The sequence below is a fragment of the Mesoplodon mirus genome (assembly GCF_964341445.2).
Source record: "Mesoplodon mirus genome assembly, chromosome: 6".
In the NCBI taxonomy this organism is placed as follows: domain Eukaryota; kingdom Metazoa; phylum Chordata; class Mammalia; order Artiodactyla; family Ziphiidae; genus Mesoplodon; species Mesoplodon mirus.
In genome coordinates this window covers 98222041-98241114 of record NC_138982.1, presented here as the reverse complement: position 1 = coordinate 98241114, position 19074 = coordinate 98222041, and the positions used below count along the sequence as shown (strand labels likewise).

The following is a 19074-nucleotide window of genomic DNA, read 5'->3' as shown; positions in this document are numbered from 1 at the left end:
AATGTCGGGAAGAAATATATCACATGTCAGAAGGGGGCAAATGAGCTCTCTCAGGCCTTTTTTTATAAGGGCACTAATCCCATTCATGAGGGCTCTGCCCTCATGGCTGTATCACCTCCCAAAGGTCCCACCTCCTAACCATCACCTTGGAGGCTCAGTTTCAACATATGAATTTTGGGGGGAACACAATTCAGACCACAGAAATATTCAACCAAGGAGTTCCCTGGTGGCCTAGTCGTTATGACTCTGGGCTTTCACTGCCAGGTTCAATCCCTGGTTGGGGAACTGAGATTCCACATGCTGAACAGTGCAGCAAAAAAATCAACCAAAAATAATCCATGCAATTATTTGAAATGAAATATACATATAAATATATATTTTTAAAGTATCTATATATAAAATGCTGCAATACACAGATAAGTTTTCCAATTATGGCTTGGTTAAACCATCTATTACAAATCCTGGCCATTATTTACTACTTTATTTAGAAAGACAGAAAGTTAAACTCTAAGGAATTTAACTGAATAGTACTTTAAAAGTGATCTTAACAAGACTTTATGATAAAGAATGTGCTTTCAGAAAAAAATTATCAAACCTCAACTCTATTTTGTTTTTACTCCAAGTACTGACACTGGGAGAAAAAGTCAAGTTAGAAGATGATTTAAGACAGGAAAGCCACCAAATGTTAGGGAATGTCTGGGAATCAAGACACTACAATTCAAACATCTGCTGCAGATTCTATACTGGAACCTATGCTACAGTGCTTGTGAGAAAAAAGATCTTGTGTGCATCTCTAAGTCCAAGAAAAAATAAAATGAACTATTTATTAAAGCAGGGATATGCAAAATATCTTAAAATTTTTAAACAGGACATATGGAAAAAAGAGGGCACATTTGTGGTTAACCAAAATGCTCGTTTTACCAATACTTTAAACTTTGTACAGAGGTGAAATTTTATTGTAGAAAATGCCAGTATTACCTGTTTATATTTTTCTTACCTCAAATCCATTTAAAAAATATTTTTCTTATTGTGGTAAAATATATGTAACATTAAGTTGACCATTTTAAAGCATTTTTAAGTGTGTAATTCAGTGGCATTAAGCATGTTTGCAATATTGTGCAAACACCAACTTCCATCTCCAGAACTTTTTCCATAATTCAAAACGAACTCTGCACCCATTAAATAGCTCCCTATTCCACCTTCCCCCCTAGTCCTGCCTGGTAACCTCTACTTTGTCTTTATGAATTTGTCCACAACTAGGTACCTCATAAAAGTGGAATCATACAATATTTGTCTTCTTGTGTCTGGCTTACTTCGCTTAGCATAATGTCAAGCTTGTCAGCTTTTTAAGGCTGAATAATATTTCACTGTATGTTTTATCACATTTTGTTATCCATTCATCCACTCATAGGACATTTGGTTGTTTCCACCTTTTGGCTATTGTGAATAACAGCACTATGAACATCAGTGTACAAGTAATCTGTTTAAGTCCCCGCTTACAATTCTTTTGCGTATGTAGACTTATAAATGGAATTGTTAGATCATATGATGGTAATTCTCTTTAACTTTTTGAAACTGCCAAACCACTTTCCACAGTGCCTGCACCATCTTCATTCAGCAATGCACAGGGTTCCAATTTCTCCACATCCCCACCAACATTTGTAATTCCTCCCCCCCCACCCCCGTTTGGATAATGGCCACCCTACTGGGTATGTCACATCCCCCTATTTAGAATTTTTCCTTCCTCTGAACTCCCATAATACCTAGCCATGTCTTTCACCCAGGAGGTGCTCACTCACTAAATATTCACAAGCCTCCTGAATACTAATTCTCTTGCCATGGCACTCAAACCTTTTCTCAAAAATCTCTTTCAACAACCTAAAAGACCACTTCAAAAAACACAACCAGTTTTAAGAACTAATATGCTGGAAGACTCCACAATATGATACCTACATTGGGAATAATTCTATAAGCATTATAACCAATACCACGGTTCCACAGAGCTATTTAGTTGCCACCCACTTGAACATCTTAAACACTTTCATGGTGCGCTATAACCCAAGTAGGCTTAATGTAATTTATCTAACTCTGGAAGGGGGATGCTTTCAAATTTCAACTCGATATTTTTACTGTGAGCCTAAGATGTATAAGGAGGCACTCTTTATATCATTCATTTTCACTTCACTGTTTGATGCTTTACAGTTAGGAGTACTTTCACATACTGTCTCATTTAATTTTAATTTTAAAAAACAGTAAATGATGCTCAGTTTCAACAACATGAAAGTGCATTTCACTTACCGACTGTCCCTTTTTGTGCTTTCTTCTGTAGAGGACAGTCCAGTTGATCTGACGAGGATTCCTCTTGGAAAGGAATGCCGACTCACATTTTGCATTAAGAAATTGGAAAACCTGTCGTGACAAGTTCAAAGTAGGAGTCTTGAGCTTGAAATTATTAGTAAATTAATATTCTAATTCTATCCTCTCATTTTACAAAACTGAGGCCCATACAGACCAAAAGGCGTGTATCACAGAACTGGCAGGAAACTGTCTCTGCGTTTCGCCCTGTCTTTTCTCGAGTAGACAAACCTAAGTTCATAACGCAGAGGAGAGCTGGGTGTCAAATTCTGGAAGGCATCTAACTCCGGTCCCTCCCGAGATTCCAAGAGGACCTGGTGCCCATAAAATAGCCAAATACCCCGGTGGCCCAGTGCCCTTACACTGGAACATTAATGTTACACAAGCTCCTAACTTCCGACCTGATTTACATTCGATCAAAGCTCAAGACTGATTCACTTAGAGGCTTCTGATCCTAACAACCATTGCACACAGGGTCCCCGGAACAAGCTTTTCAGGGACCAAGAGTGATGTGGTGAATGATCCCGCCTAGACTGAATGAGACCGGTCTTTCCTAAGAAGCACAAGATGCGTTTAGCCCACGCAGCCTTTCACCTTCCCGTCGGTCCTGGCGTAGCGCCTCCCGTGTCCTGGGTAGATCTTGTACCCGCTGAAACTGCATAGCTCGACCCTGTAACGAAAAGCGAAAGCCCATTAGGTGGGGTGGGGGATATCTTCGGAAAGGAGAAGCCATGTCTGGGATGCCGGAGAGGCCCTTTGCCCGAAGATGCAAGAGGATTGGGATGTAGGGTTCCGGCTTACTTCATTGCTGCTCGCGCCGGAGAGAAGAAAAGATGGCGGAAAGAAGGAAAGGATTATGGGACGAGCCCTTATAAGGTCGTGGGAAAGCAATCTCCTCCCACAATTCTCTTCCCTAACCCGGGCGTTCGGTGATGACGTTACCTCGCCGGGGCGACGCGTCTAGAGTTCCCCGGCGGCCGGCTCCCTCTGGAGTAACTGCACTAGAGGCCGTTAAGGCTCTACAGGCGGGGAGGGAGGGACAGGCAGGCAGTTGTTTTCTGAGTCATTCTGTCGTCTCTCCTAGAGCTACGTCCTACTGCAGGGAACGTGAGGTAAAGAGAAGAGGCTCCTCTCTCCCCTCCCTCTTATAGTTTAGTGATGTATAGATGAATACCCCTTACGTAAAACCTAAAATCATATTTTGCCTTCTGTGCTGGCCCATTTCCTTAACTAACAAAATTAAATTGTAATAGATTCCACATTTGCAAAAAAATAAGGACATCTGAACTGTCTCTGAGGCAGTGCAAATGGAATTGTGCTTGATGGCGTTTTGCATTAACTATAATTAACGTTTGTTGAGTGCTCTCTTTCTGTGTGCCAGGACTCGTGCTAAAGCATTTGCATACATTAATTCATTCAGTTTACAAAATCTCTATTAAGCAAGCGCCGAAGCATTGCAAAATGACTGCCGGTGACGGAGGAGCTCGATTGCCAGGCTGCTGGCTGCTACCTAGTGGCGGGGGTGTGGGGGTAGCGGCCGGTGGTTGCTCAGGAAACGGTAAAGCCCTTCTCTGGAAAAGGCAGCCCTGCCCGGGCCCACCAGGAGGGCCGATGCTTGGATCGCTTGACCCCTTCTGTAATGCTCGGTACTTCAGGAAATGATGGGGAGTGGCCAAAGAGAATCCTTGAATTGTGTGCGAGGCTGGAGTACTTGACTAGGAAACAAATCTAATGATCGATTTATGCTGTTGTTGGAGCCCACTGGCAGGCTGCTCCAAAGTATGCCTCAATGGCATAGTGGATATTTTGCATTCAGGTTACTTAAGAACCGGTAGGTGCAAGAGGGATACTTTGACCCTCCTCTGTGTCCCCTTGAAAGCAAGAAATAAATCTCTCATACTCTCTCGCTGTACTGTACCAGAAGATAGGAAGACATAATTATTACCAGAGATAGGGAATTCAGGGCACAGAAGCTTGTATAAACAAACTTTGATACTTCCTTACTAATTTACTACCCAAAGCCCAAACTTTGCTTAACTTCCTTACTAATTATTGTTCCTTTGTCTAAAAAATATAAAAGCTGTCTGCTTTTGCAACTTCTTACTTAGGACTTATTTCTATGAGACCTCTGTGCACATGAATTAAATTAGTTTAATTTTCTTTTTCTACTGTTCATCTGTTGTGTGTTGATTTTATTATTAGTCCAGCCACAAGAACTCAAAATGGGTAGAGTAGGAAACTTCCCTCTTCTGGACACTCTCTATATAAGCAACTCACCCTAAAAAGTTCTGCAAGTAGGTGGTTGAAGAGATTTGAAAAGTCCAACAAGGTGGCTGACTGATATTAAGAAAGCTGCACGTATGTTGGAAACAGTCTCAAGAATGAATGAACAGAGATCTGAATGGAATTGAAAAACCAAAGAAGCAAAGGGAAGGAATTTGACAGCCTGACCAACTCTGACCAGCCGTTGAGAGTGTCTGGTCTACTTAGAAGACTTTGTCTAAATAGACTACAGGCAGATGGATACCTCAGCTTCCATGGTTTTTGAACTTGACTCTGACATCCATCTAACTTTCTTTGTTTTAAATTACTGGTGATAAAATAGTTTGATCACTTAAAAAACAAATCTGGAATAGTCCTGGCTTCTACAAGCTCCACAAGGCACAGCTGGATGTGAGCAGAGGGTGGAGCCAAAATCTACCTGCAGGAATTTGGATCTGTTTACTTCACAGAACCCTAGAATTTATAGTCCCTTCCCAAGCATTTTAGGAAGATTTTGTTCTGTCGGTCCTCGAAATTATTTTTGGTCTGACTAGCTCCATGGAGGAAAAGAAGGAAACTCGGTCTTATGGATTTTAGCTCTTTTACTCTTTCCTGGAGCTGGCATTTCAGGGTTCTTTATAACACTCTGTATGTATCACACCTTACATTGTGTTCAAACACTCTTATAATAAGAAATTACACAGAACCCCCTAAAAGCATTTTATATAGTCTCATAAAGCACAGTTTCCAACACCATCCATAAATTTTTGCAGACTTTATCCTTTCTCTTTCAGAGGCAAAAGACACAGCTTCACTCCAAAATTGGTGCTTTTCTGGGCCTCTATATACTTCCTGAGAACAGAGCATTCTCTTCACTGTTTCTTCACCTTTTACACAGTCTCCTGCTGTATTTCCTGTGGTTGCTGTAACAAATAAACACAAACTTGATGGCTTAAAACATGACAAATGTATTCTTTTATGGTTCTGGAGGCTGGAAGTCTGAAGTTAGTATCACTAGGCTGAAGTCAAGTGATCTGTGCTCCCTCCGGAGGCTCTGGGGTAGAACATGTTTCTTGCTCTTCCAGTTTCCGCCCAGATAAACCCTCTTGAATTCCTAACCCATAAAAACGGTGAGATCATAAATGTTTGTTGTTTTAAACTACTTTGTTTTAGGAATAATTTGTTAACATAGCAATAGGTAATGCAGGATGTAAGGAAAATTTGAAGATGGAGACAGTGAATAGCGGTATCATTTGTCAAAAGAAGACAGATGAAGGAGCGTGTTTGTGAGGAAAGTGTCAGTTTGGGAAAGACCAAGTTCACGATGCCCGTAGGATGATAAGGTGGAGCTGTGTAGTGGGAAGATACACAAGTTTAGAGGAGTGTTTGGAATAGGATGTATTTTAGGAGTAATGGATCTATAGGTGATAGTAGAATATGTGGGATAGCATCACCTACTGTCACAGGCTGTCTTCTCTGGAAGCACTTACTGAGACTACGTTTAGAGTAAAAGGTATTTATTAGGGCCAGGTCCTGTGAAAGGAAGGAGGAAGCAATGTTAGGCAGAAGAAGGCAAATGCATTAGTGGCCCAACTAAACCTCAGTCAACCCTGCCAGGAGCTCTGGAACAATTATTGCCTGTCAGAGTATCCCTTTTTGAGTCAAATGATCAATTCTCTTTATACCCCCACCTTGCTTAGCCAGCAGATGTGGGTTGACCCAGGGAGTTCATGACCTAAGTGAGGTGGTGCTCAGCAGCTGAGCCAGACTCTGTTGACAGCTGGAGGACATTGCTAACTATGATGTCTTCAAGCCCTTGCTTGAAAAGGGATCTGGATAGTGCATCTCTGGGTCTGCCACCCCTAGAAAGAGTGACTAGAGTGAGTCAGCCAAAGGAATCAGAAAATACTAATATTTACGGGATAGGAGAAATGGTGAAAGAATCTACTGAAGGAGGCTGAGCAGATGAGGTCAAAGGAAATAGATATCCATGACAGTCATCTCACAGAAGCCTATGGAAGAATTTTGACAGTGTTAAGAGCCAGAAAAAGTTAAAATAAGACAACAACAGGAATGTGTAAACACGAATGCTTTCGGAATGACTTAGGCACCAATCTTAGTGTTTTCTTCCAATAGCATTCTCTTCTCAGTTGTGGGAGGGATCCTGCCTTTTTAGAATCTATCATTTGAGTTCCCAGTAGGCTGGTCAATTCCAAGACTCTCAGGCATTGGCCTCAGGGAGGGCTTTGAAAGGAATGCCTAGTAACTAGATTAGAAAATAACTAGGTTTAAAAATTACTCAGTGAACAATTATGAATCTTTCTTTAAAATTATGAAGCATTATTAAAATTTAAAAATTTAAAGAATTCTCTTAAAAATCTAAAGCTAATCAAGTTTTCATATCTAACTACCCATTATATAAATTATAGGGGACAGAGGCACATGTGAAACGACTCCACATGGTTGCAGTTGGCATCCACAGGATGACTTAATTTCTTCAACATCATGTAAAATTGAGAGAGAGAGAGAGAGAAGAACGAATGAACAGAACCAGCTATATAAATAATTTGCAGGGTCCAGTGTAAAATGAAAGTATGGGGTCCCTTTGTCAAAAAGCAGGAAAAAGATGTCCTTAAAGTACTAAAATAAGCTATTTCTTTTCTTCTGCAATCTATCTGTCGACCTTTCATGATATTTTTTTCAATTGCTATTTAGCTTCATGCTCTCTCAGGCAAGAACATTCGCTGGGCCAGTGCAGCCCCTCATAGGTGCCCAGGGTCCTGCCCTGTGACTTGACATTGTGCTTGAACATTCCAGGCCCACCTGCTCTCAGGTCCCCCTCCTTATAGGCACCGGACCAACAAACTACCTCAGTGCTGCTGGGAAGTTCAGCCAGCCATCTCCTTCCACCATCCTCCTGGGTAGGTGTCAAACTGGCATAATGCATGATGGTGCTGCCTGCTTTGGAGAGAGCTGAGGGGGAGGGGAAGGAGTGAGTCAAGGGACTGTAGAACCAGCGGCCCTCTGGAACCCATCCCTAGAAAGAGAGGAGGCTGCAAGGAGTGGGCCCACAAGGGAGCTGAGGTGCCAAGCCCCAGGCACGTGCTCTATCGTCCCATTATACTTCACTTAAAAAACACAAATGCAAGGATACGATTATTAAGACTTTCAAGACAGCGACTGCAGAGCAGTAAACTCCAAGCATGGGGTGCCCCTGAGCAAGGGACCCTGTGTGACTGCATAGGTTGCACAACTTGAAGCTGGCTCTGCCTATAGATTAAAAAAAATTTAAGAGCCTCCTCAACTAATTGCAACATATGGATTTTAGCTGAGGCCTGATTTGAACAACCAAGCTGGATAGACCATAGGGCTAATTTGAATACTGACTGGATTTTTGATATTAAGATGTACTGTCAATTCTTTAGCTATTGTAATTGTACTGTGTGTTTAATAAAAAAAGAGTTCTTATATTGATATTTAGAGATTCATACTAAATATTTACAGATGAAATAGCAGGATGGCTGGGATTTGCCTTAAAATAATCTGAGGGAGGGACTAGTGGGTAAGGGCATGGATGAAAAAATGATTGGCCAGAAGTGGATAATAGTTGAAGCTGGGTGTTGTGTAGGAGAGTTCATCACAATAGTCTCTATATAGTTAAACACTCTTTTTTTTTTAATTAAAAAAATTATTCTTTATTTTTGGCTGCATTGGGTCTTCATTGTGGTGCCTGGGCTTCTCATCACGGTGGCTTCTCTTTGTGGAGCATGGGCTCTAGGCGCGTGGGCTTCGGTAGTTGCAGCACACAGGCTCAGTTGTTGTGGCTCACAGGTTCTAGAGTGCAGTCTCAGTAGTTGTGGTGCACGGGCTTAGTTGCTCCGCAGCATGTGGGATCCTCCCAGATCAGGGATTGAACCCGTGCCCCCTGCATTGCCAGGTGGATTCTTAATCAGTGTGCCACCAGGGAAGTTCTGTTATGTACTCTTTTAATTACTTTTCCATGATAAAAAGTTTCAAACAATTATAAAGTGTTTGGGGATTGAAAGATTTAAGTCCTGCAATTCAATCCTGAAAATAGGAGGAATAAGTACCACCTGTATTATTTTGTAATTAAAAAAATTTTTTAAACAAACAAAAAACCCACTTTATACAAGAATGTTTATATCATCTTTATTCTTAATACATACAAGAAACACTCTCGGTGCCACATCAAATGTGAATATATAGACAAACTATAATATATATTCATATAATGAACTACTACTCAGAAATAAAATGGAATAAACTACTGACTTACATATCAACATGAGTCCCCAAAACCTTATGCTAAATTAAAGAAGCCTCACCAAAAAAAAAAGTACATATTGTATGATTCTGTGTGTATCAAGTTCTACACCATATAAATCTAACCTATGGTGAAAAAAAAATCAGAACAGTGGTTGCTTCTGGGTGGGAGAGGAAGGATTGAATGGGAAAGGGTATGAGAGAACTTTCTGTTTTAATGGTAATGTTCTATGTCTTTATGGATTTTGGGTTAATTAAACACAGTTGGTCAAAGCTCAGTGAATGTTCATTTAAGATTTGAGTATTTAATTGCATGTAAATTTTACTTTATATCTTTTTTTTTTTTTTTTGGCTGTAGCACACAGCATGCACCATCTTAGTTCCCGACCAGGGATTGAATCTTTGCCCCCTGAAATGGAAGCTCGGAATCCTAATCTTGGACCGCCAGGGAATTACTGTAAATATTATTTTAAAAAACAGGGAACTAAATAAATATTGAACACTAGTTAATGAAATACTTGTTGAAGTATATAGGGAGATACATCAAAAAACGAGATGGATGGAGGGGAGCGATAGATGGATATATATGTGATAAAATAAGTATAATAAAATGTTGATAAGAGAATCAAAGTGGTGGGTTTGTGAGTGTTCCCTGTAAAGTTCTTTCAAATTTTCTGTATGTTGGAAATGTTTCATAATAAAATTTTGGCTAAATGAAGGGAGCCATCTTCTGGAAGAAACTGGTATTACCGATTGGCTCAAAAATACAAGCGGAACGAAGCATGGTATTTATATGATTCAGAATGCAATAACTGCTTAGTACTGTTCACATACTCTATTGGTTCTCACGCATGTGCCCAAGCTGTCTTCTTTGGCTGGAATTGTTCCTCCCTTTCACTGGCTAATTTCCTACTCAGATTTTATTTCCTCCAGAACAGAGGTTTGGAAATATTAAGTGTTTTAGACTTCATGGGCTAAGAGGCAAAATTGAGAATATTTATATAAGTATTTATATAACAAGAGAGAAAACCAATTTACACAATATATTAATTGACAAAATTTAAAATATAATAATATTGAGTACGTTTTTGTAAAACAGATCTACTAAAGAAAAGAATGAAATTATTTTTGGGGAGGGGAGGATAACATTTCTCTTAACATTTCCCTATCATCAAAATCAATTGCAAATATTAATCTGTAAATCCTGATCTATAATGAGATTTTACAACTTTTGTCTTTGAAAAATGTCTTTTCACCCTGACAAATACTGCCATCAATCCAAGAACATATAATTTAAATTGAACATATTAATCTCTTGGAAGGCAATTATAGAATTAGACTATTCTCTTGATATTTTCCTTTTAGCGTGTCAGATTAATTATTTCCAATTGAAAGTTAAGTGAAAGCTCCAAAATGCACAGTTAAATGGGGCTTGAAACATGGAAATTTTCTTTGCATTTGCATTGAGGTCTCAACAACACTGCTAAAACTGTAATTTGAGCTCGAAAAATATAACCACTACAAATTTGTTTGAGAATGGACAGCTTCCTTTTTGTTTTAACTTCTGAATCAAATAACGTTAGTGATTATTGAAATGACTTTACCACAGAATAAGTTTTGCATGTAAGTGCTGCATTGTTCTTAGCTTGAGTTTGTTAAGAAGCATCATCACATGATCAAAATTAGCAAAAAAACGAATCCTAAAGCCATTCAATAAGTGTTCCATAATAGTGGTTAAGGGAGGTTCTTTTCATTTGAAAAAATTTCCATCTTGACCCTGAGCTAAAAAACATTAATAATAATAATAAAACGATACCACTGGTAAGTCATCAAACACTGTGTGGTAGGGCAAGTCAGGATATTCAGCTGCTATTTCTGACAAAAATTCATGGGCTGATGATGGTAAACCCATAAGAACAAAGGAAGCTTATTTTTGACACCACTGGCTCAACACGTGGTGGATTCAAATGTTTTCCACAAAGAATCTGCTAATTAATAATACAATGCTGTTATAACCATAGGCTTTACACCTTACATTTTCACGAGTGTTGTAAATCTGTCAAACTAAGGCTTTTTCTACTTTTTAAAACAGATTCCACTTAGGTGTATTGAATTAGTGTTTTCTCAGCTTCTTTAAAAATATTCTCACCTGTTCAATGCAGCCTATTCATAAAGGCTAATTCTAAAGTCACTTGAAAAATTGACTCCTTGAATAAACAGAACAAAGGAGCAGTTTCAATAACACCTGTCAAGTCATTAAGAGCCAAGGAAAACGATTCAAAATAATTAGACTCCACTAAATAATTTAAATTGACTATTGATGTTCCCAGTGTTCTCAACACTTTAAGCAGCTGTTCTTACCTAAAGGCTAATGATCTTAAGTTTATTTTTTCTGGATACATTTCTTAAGCTGCTGCAGTCAAACATCATTTAATTAACATACCATAAGTAAATGACTTTCCTTGCTTGCCTAACAAATGAGCCACTTGGAAATTACTTTGGTTGCAGCCTAATTTTCTTTCTCTCTTTTTTTTCTTTGGTGAAGAAATTTTACTATGATGAGATATTCTATTTAATTTTTCTAACTTTTCTGTTTTCTGTGATTTGAATATTGTGATGACTGCTTAGTCTGGTAATGTCGACATATATTGTATTCTTTTAGCATATAGGTTCATTGCATAATAAACATAATGCTTTGCCATCTAATTTGTTAACAAAATAATCTGCAGTTCACAGTATCTTAAAGATGGAATATTTTAAGCTTACCATTTTCTTTTTTTTGTTTTGACATGATAGGTATATGCTGGTCATAAAACTAATAATAAAATGTCACAGTATGGCGATACACATGGCACATGAAATGCTGTCAAGTAAAAATGTGTTACTGTGATTTGTAGTGTGTAGCAGCACTAATAAGAGCTAAGAATGCTACATATGGTCTCAGTCATGAGGACTCTGTTATTGTAGTGTTAAAGGAGCTGTAGACAATAGGTAAATAAATATGACTGTATTCCAATGAAATTTTATTTATGGACACTGAAATTTGAATTTCATATAATTTTATGGGTCATAAAATATTACTATTATTTTTTTCCCCAGTCACTTAAAATGTAAAAACCATATTAGCTGTGGGCTGTACAAAATTAGGCAGCAGGCTGGATTCAGCCCATAGTCTGTAGTTTACCAACATTTGCTAGAGAATATCTATGTAAAGTAGACGTTTGAGTTTATTATTTCATTTGAGTTTATTATTTCATGGAAGGAAATTTATATTTTATTTTATTTTATTTTATTTATTTATTTATTTATTTATTTATTTATTGTGGTACGCGGGCCTCTCACTGTTGTGGCCTCTCCCATTGCGCAGCACAGGCTCTGGACGCGCAGGCCCAGCGGCCATGGCTCACGGGCCCAGCCACTCCGCGGTATGTGGGATCCTCCCGGACCGGGGCACAAACCCGTGTCCCCTACATTGGCAGGTGGACTCTCAACCACTGCGCCACCAGGGAAGCCCTATATTTTATTTTATTTTTAAAAAATTTTATTGGAGTATAGTTGATTTATAAGGTTGTATTAGTTTCAGGTGTACAACAAAGTGAATCACTTGTACATATGCATATATCCATTCTTTTTTAGATTCTTTTCCCATATAGGTCATTACAGAATAGAGTTCCCTGTGCTATACAGTAGGTCATTATTGGTTATCTATTTTATATATAGTAGTGAAACAGGAGGGAAGGGGGTAGGGCACAACCTTTAAAACAATGATATAGCCATAGGACATGACAAAGACTGGTTAGAACCAACTGGGTCCAAGATGGCAGAAGATTTGACTTCCAGTAGACCTTGAGCCTCATTATCTGCTCATTGTAATACATTAGCATGCTAAATGACACACCCACTGGCGCCATGACAGTTCTGAGGCCAACCATAAAAGGTCAAAAAGTGGGCGGTGGCCCAATTCCTGGAAATTCCCACCCCTTCCCCGAAATAATTGGAATAATCCTCCCACTCATTAGCCTATGAAATTACCCAGCCCATAAAAACTAACCACAGCATATTTCGAGGCTCATTTGCTTTCTCAGATGGTCCACACTTTGTGGAGTGTGTTTCTTTCTAAATAAATCCATTTCTTACCTATCACTTCATCTCCAAATTCTTTTGTGCTGAGGCAAGAACAGTAGTGTGTATATGTCAATCCCAAGGGAATTTGTATTTTAGCTTTAAGAGATTATTAATATTCCTTCTGTGTTATAGACTTTGTGTTGTAGTTAAATGTGAAAATCTTAGTGATTTCAAAGTTTTGAAAGTACAATTTCAGAAGAGAAAAAGTTAACACGTATACTTGTATTCCTCAGTGTAGTAATATACTTAATATATTTCTGTTCGATAATATCCTCTCTTAACTGGAAAGAAAGAAAAGGTAAGTTTCTTAAAAAGTGCATGAGATAACCAAAAATAGGTCACAGGGAAATTTACAAACATATTATCTGAAAATAGCAGTCTCAAATCTATGTGCAGTATATATCCATTTTTGTTAAAAAAAATAGGGGAGGCAGGGAATCTAGATATAGTCCTATAGATAAAAATAGATTAAAAGGAAACACACACGTTAACAGTGACTATCTCTGCATAGGGGAATTATGGAAGATTGTTATTTTTACTTTTTTGCTTGTCTGTATTTTCTAAGATTTTTACAGTAACATTTTTTTTTAAAGTTGGCGCATGCTACATTACTTTAAAATAGAAAATATATCCTGAAGGACAAAGAGAACATCTAAAGATATACTTAGACTCCTTTGGAGATTATTATTATTATTTTAAAATTTTATTTTATTTTTGGCTGAGTTGGGTCTTTGTTGCTGCGTTCAGGCTTTCTCTAGCTGCGGAGAGTGGGGGCTACTCTGTTGCCGTGCGAGGGCTTATTGCAGTGGCTTTTCTTGTTGCGGAGCACGGGCTCTAGGTGTTTGGACTTCAGTAGTTGCAGCACGTGGGCTCAATAGTTGCGGCACATGGGACCTAGAGCATGTGGGCTTCAGTAGTTGTGGCTCATGGGCTTAGTTGCTCTGAAGCATGTGGGATCTTCCCGGACCAGAGATCGAACCCATGTCCCCTGCATTGGCAGGTCGATTCTTAACCACTGCACCACCAGGGCAGTCCCTGGAGATTATTTTTTGCAAATTAAATTAGGTTTGAAAACTTGTGTAACATTCTGTGCACAAGCAACTGTGTAGGAAAGCTATTCTGATAATTACTGTAGTTAGATCACTTATATCAGCTACACTGGTGTATGCCATATATGAGAGACACATAATTCACTGAAACTCTGAATTTTCTTTCTCTTCGGAGAAATTTTTTTCAGAACTGACTAAATTTTTCATACCTCTATCTGATGTCAATGGAGCCCCAAATGAGGTGGATCATCACATATAATTACAAAATGAAGGCTTTAGTATTTAAAAGCTACTTGGAAGTTGGTTACCTCTCTTCCTCCTGTATTAGCCAGGGTTCTCCAGGGAAACAGAACCAATAGTATATATAGAGAGAGATGAAGAGATTTATTTTAAGGAACTGGCTGACATGATTGTGAAGGCTGGGGTTTCCAAAATCTGCAGGGTGGGCTGGTAGGTTGGAAACTCGGCAAGGAGCCAGTGTTGCGGTTCAAGTCCAAAGACTGCCTGAGAATTCCACGCTGTTCCCGGGAGCTCAGTCTATTGTTATATTTAGATCCTCAGCTGATTGGATGAGGCTGACCCGCATTGTGGAGGACAATCTGCTTTACTCAAAGTCTACCAATTTAAATGTAAATCTTATCCGAAACACCCTCACAGAAGGCATTCAAAATAATGTCTGATGATATATCTGGGCACTGTGGCCCAGCCAAGTTGACACATGAAATTAACCATTATACCACTTTTTTCTTCTTTTTTTTTTTTTGGCTGCATTGGGTCTTACTTGCAGCACGAGGAATCTTCACTGAGGCGTGTGGGATCTTTCATTTCGGTGCGCGGGCTTCTCTAGTTGTGGTGCACGGGCTTCTCTGTAGTTGTGGCGTGTGGGTTTTCTCTCTAGTTGTGTGCAGGCTCCAGGGCATGTGGGCTCTGTAGTTTGCAGCACGCGGGCTCTCTCGTTGAGGTGCATGAGCTCAGTAGTTGTGGCGTGCGGGCATAGTTGCCCTGCGGCATGTGGAATCTTAGTTCCCCGACCAAGGATCAAACCCAAGTCCTCTCATTGGAAGGCAGATTCTTTACCACTGGACCACCAGGGAAGTCCCTACACCACTTATTTTGAAAAAATGAATCATGTTGGGGGGGTGGGGTAGAGAGTAAAACTACTACTCTTATAAAAATGAACTTTTTGAGCTTTTAAGCACTCAGTCTTCCAAATATAAATTAAAATTACAATTTTTTATTTAAACATTCACTTAATTTTCAATTGGAAATATGATGAATCACTTATATAGGTTTCACTGCCTTTTAGAAGCACCTCAAAAGAGATCATGAAATAAAGCTGTCAAGGGTTCCTTTATTATTATTTTTAAAAATATTTATTTATTTATTTGGTTGCACCAGGTCTGAATTGTGGCTCCAGGGCTCCTTAGTTGCAGCACGTGGGCTCCTTAGTTGTGATGTGCGAACTCTTAGTTGCGGCATGCATGTGAGATCTAGTTCCCTGAGCAGGGATCGAACACCAGCCCCCTGCGCTCTCCACTACTGCCACCAGGGAAGTCCCTTCTTTATTATTCTTTTAAACAAAAGTCATCTTCTTCCCAGTTAGTTAGGCAAAGTCACCGGAAAAGTATTTCACAGTGGCTTTCTTCTTTTTTTTTTTTTAACATCTTTATTGGATTATAATTTCTTTACAATGGTATGTTAGTTTTTGCTTTATAACAAAGTGAATCAGCTATACATATTCATATATCCCCATATTTCTTCTCTCTTGCATCTCCCTCCCTCCCACCCTCTCTATTCCACCCCTCTACATGGTCACAAAGCACCGAGCTGATCTCCCTGTGCTATGTGGCTGCTTCCCACTAGCTATCAGTTTTACATTTGGTAGTGTATATACTTCCATGCCACTCTCTCATTTTGTCCCAGCTTACGCTTCCCCCTCCCCGTGTCCTCAAGTCCATTCTCTAGTAGGTCTATGTCTTTATTCCTGTCCTAGGTTCTTCGTGACCTTTTTTTTTTTAGATTCCATATATATGTGTTAGCATACGGTATTTGTTTTTCTCTTTCTGACTTACTTCACTCTGTATGACAGACTCTAGGTCCATCCACCTCACTACAAATAACTCAATTTCGTTTCTTTTTATGGCTGAGTAATATTCCATTGTATATATGTGACAGTGGCTTTATTCTTGAAATTTATTTTTACTTTCACCTCTTCTTTTTCTTAGATATTAGCTGATATGTTATATGGGGGAAAATAAAATAAAATATTAGTATCTCATCTTGAGATGGCTAACTCTTCCAAATTATTTTGGCCCTGACATTTCATGCTATTTGGGATCAATTCTTTAAGACTGTTCTGTTCGCCTTCCTGAAATCTCACTACTTTGGAGAATGGTGGGCTGGCAGTTTACATCCAGAGGGGTGGTGGAGACAATCATTCACTGGTTCCCCCAAACTATTTTATTTTCCTCTCCCAGAGGTAGCTTCCTATTTGTTCAGCACTAATCTCTAGACAGAAGCCCAGCTAGAACCTCCTTATAATAATAAGGCAGGGGCTTCCCTGGTGGTGCAGCGGTTATGAATCTGCCTGCCAGTGCAGGGGACAGGGGTTTGAGCCCTGGTCCGGGAAGATCCCACATGTCGCGGAGCAACTAAGCCCCTGTGCCACAACTACTGAGCCTGTGCTCTAGAGCCCACAAACCACAACTACTGAAGCCGGCGCGCCTAGAGCCCATGCTCCACAAAAAGAGAAGCCACCGCAATGAGAAGCCTGTGCACCTCAATGAAGAGTAGCCCCCTCTCGTTGCAACTAGAGAAAGCCCGCATGCAGCAACAAAGACCCAATGCAGCCAGAAATAAAAATAAAAAAAAAATAATAAGGCAGCGTAGTTAGCCCCTCCATCCAAATATTATTGTACAATTTTATTACTGAAATTCTTTCACTGTGGTTCTAAACTTCTTTTTGATTTACAGACCACTTCTATAATTTGAAAGAGCTGCATCTCCTCTTCTAGATAAGTGCACAGACAAAACACTTGAAACTATGTGTATAACCTTGTGCACTGTTTGGTTTTTATTATTGTGTGTGTAACACCTATTAAATAATGATAAATAACAATGAGGAAAGTTAATGCGCATTTAGGGCTTCTAGATAACCCATGATGAAATAAATTTCATATTTTATGGCACGACAAGAAATTTTAAACATAAAATTTTCACTGCCTGTTTGGGCCTCCTTTAGTGTGTATTGTGCATCTGCATTAACCAGACCTCCTTAGGAGATAACCTTCCTTCTTAATCTCACACAAGGTCACAAATCCTTAGAAGATAACCTTCCCTCTTAATCTTGTAATGGCCCCCTGTGAGTACAAAGTACTCGCTTTGTACTGTAGATCTGGATGGTGTAAACTGTCAATAATACCTAATTTGTCTCAAAAACTTATATAACTTTAGGGGAAACACTGGCTGACACCACCCACCCTGGCCAGGCACCACAGTAACCATTTGCGAGTTATCTTAAACAGGATGACCTGGTAAGGAACATGGAACTAACAAGCCACTACCAACTGGAAGAATTCGGGGAAAGGTCAAAAGGAGACACAAGTCCACGTGTCCTACCGACCTCCCAGAATCCTCCTCGCTGGAATCCATCTTGGCTGAGTGATGTGTGCGCCACCAGGAAGGACCCTGAGTCAGAATGATTGGCCAGAGACAACCTGGAAACTAATTCTATCACCATAAAACCCGAGATTGCGAGCCACATGGCAGCTTAGTTCTCCTGGGTTCCCTTACCCTCCTGCTCTTCACCCAGGTGCCCCTTCCCAATAAAGTCTCCTGCTTTGTCAGCATGTGTGTCTCCTCAGACAATTCATTTCCAAGTGTTAGACAAGAGCCCTCTCTCAGGCCCTGGAAGATGTCCCCCTTCCTGCAACATAACCATGCTTTGACCTCTAATGGACAGAATAGTCCTCAGAGCTTTTTGAATTACAATCATCAGGTTGACTGGAATAAAATTTTCCACTTCTTTCTGAGATCGACTGTTGATTAATGTTTTCATTGACACCCATGAACTGTTTTTTCACAGTTGGTAGTCTCTCCTTCCATGTCACAGGTCATAGATAAGAGAGCAGGACCATAAGAGTCTACCAATGAATACTAACCAGAGAAGAAAACTTTTGATTTTGTATACCTAAACCTTCATATAAATCACCAAAAAATCACATAAATCATGTAAAATACTTTTATTGTAAAAAGAAAGGCACATTTTCAAAATCTTTAGTGTCAAAATTCTTTAGATTAATAAACTTCTTAGTTTTAAAACTTTAAAACTTCAAAGTTATTATTATATTTACTTCTTTCATACATAAGATTTCATCCTAATTAGAAAATCTCCTTTATTTTGTCAAGATAAATTGCACTATCCAAAATTTTGTTCCAGTTTTCTGTCTACCTAGTCTCTTAACTTCATGTTATCTAAACTTGTACATAATACTCTCCTGAAACTGCACGGTTTGTTAAAGGTTACCATCCACTATTACAACAGTCTCCTTCCTGCCACTATTCTGCTTTTCAATTCATCCTTGTTTCATGAGCAGTTTAACCTTTCTAAAACACAAGTATCATTTTGTCATTCCCTCAATCAAAAGCACCAAGTGAAAACTAGTGGAATGAATGGTGGGAAGTAGGGTGAGGCTTATTATGGTTGCCCTGGAAAGTTGAATTTTAAGAGGGAAGTTTCTGAGGAGGGGATTAATATGATAAAAGGTGTTGTTTTACTTAGATAATGCCAGTAGCAGTGAGCAGATGAATTAGAGATGGGAAAGGTGAGTCAGGGGGATCAGCTGTTGCAGAGATCAAGTACACTGTGCTGATAGGAGGGAAAGTCTTTCTTGTGGGGCCTGAGCCTGCCAAAAAATGCTACCTTGTTGAGAAGTTCATGGTGTTGGTTAGTAGACTGATTGGAAACTGATCAGAGTGTGCAGTGCAGGGTTTAACATAT

At 39.3% G+C, this 19074-nt stretch overlaps 2 protein-coding genes across 6 annotated transcripts in view; one reads left to right on the top strand and one right to left on the bottom strand.

Annotated features, from left to right (window-relative positions):
• The window catches only part of RPL24 (ribosomal protein L24), a gene marked incomplete at its 5' end in the record, with an annotated part of 144625 nt that overhangs the window by 1416 nt on the left and 124135 nt on the right, over positions 1-19074 (bottom strand). For 4 of the 5 annotated variants that reach the window (XM_082624945.1, XM_082624946.1, XM_082624943.1 and 1 more), the window contains 2 exons: positions 2299-2409; positions 2950-3025. In XM_082624945.1, coding sequence (XP_082481071.1) covers positions 2299-2409; positions 2950-3025 — 187 coding nt within the window. Of the gene's footprint in view, positions 1-2298; positions 2410-2949; positions 3026-3156; positions 3246-19074 lie in introns of those variants that run through there. The other variant, XM_082624942.1, reaches the window with a different exon arrangement.
• Positions 3288-9549, top strand: LOC309806254 (uncharacterized protein; the record flags this gene model as incomplete). Its single annotated transcript, XM_082624947.1, has 3 exons — positions 3288-3467; positions 7435-7538; positions 9260-9549. 3 exons carry the CDS (start codon positions 3288-3290, stop codon positions 9279-9281), a joined length of 306 nt encoding a protein of 101 aa, XP_082481073.1. The 3' UTR covers positions 9282-9549.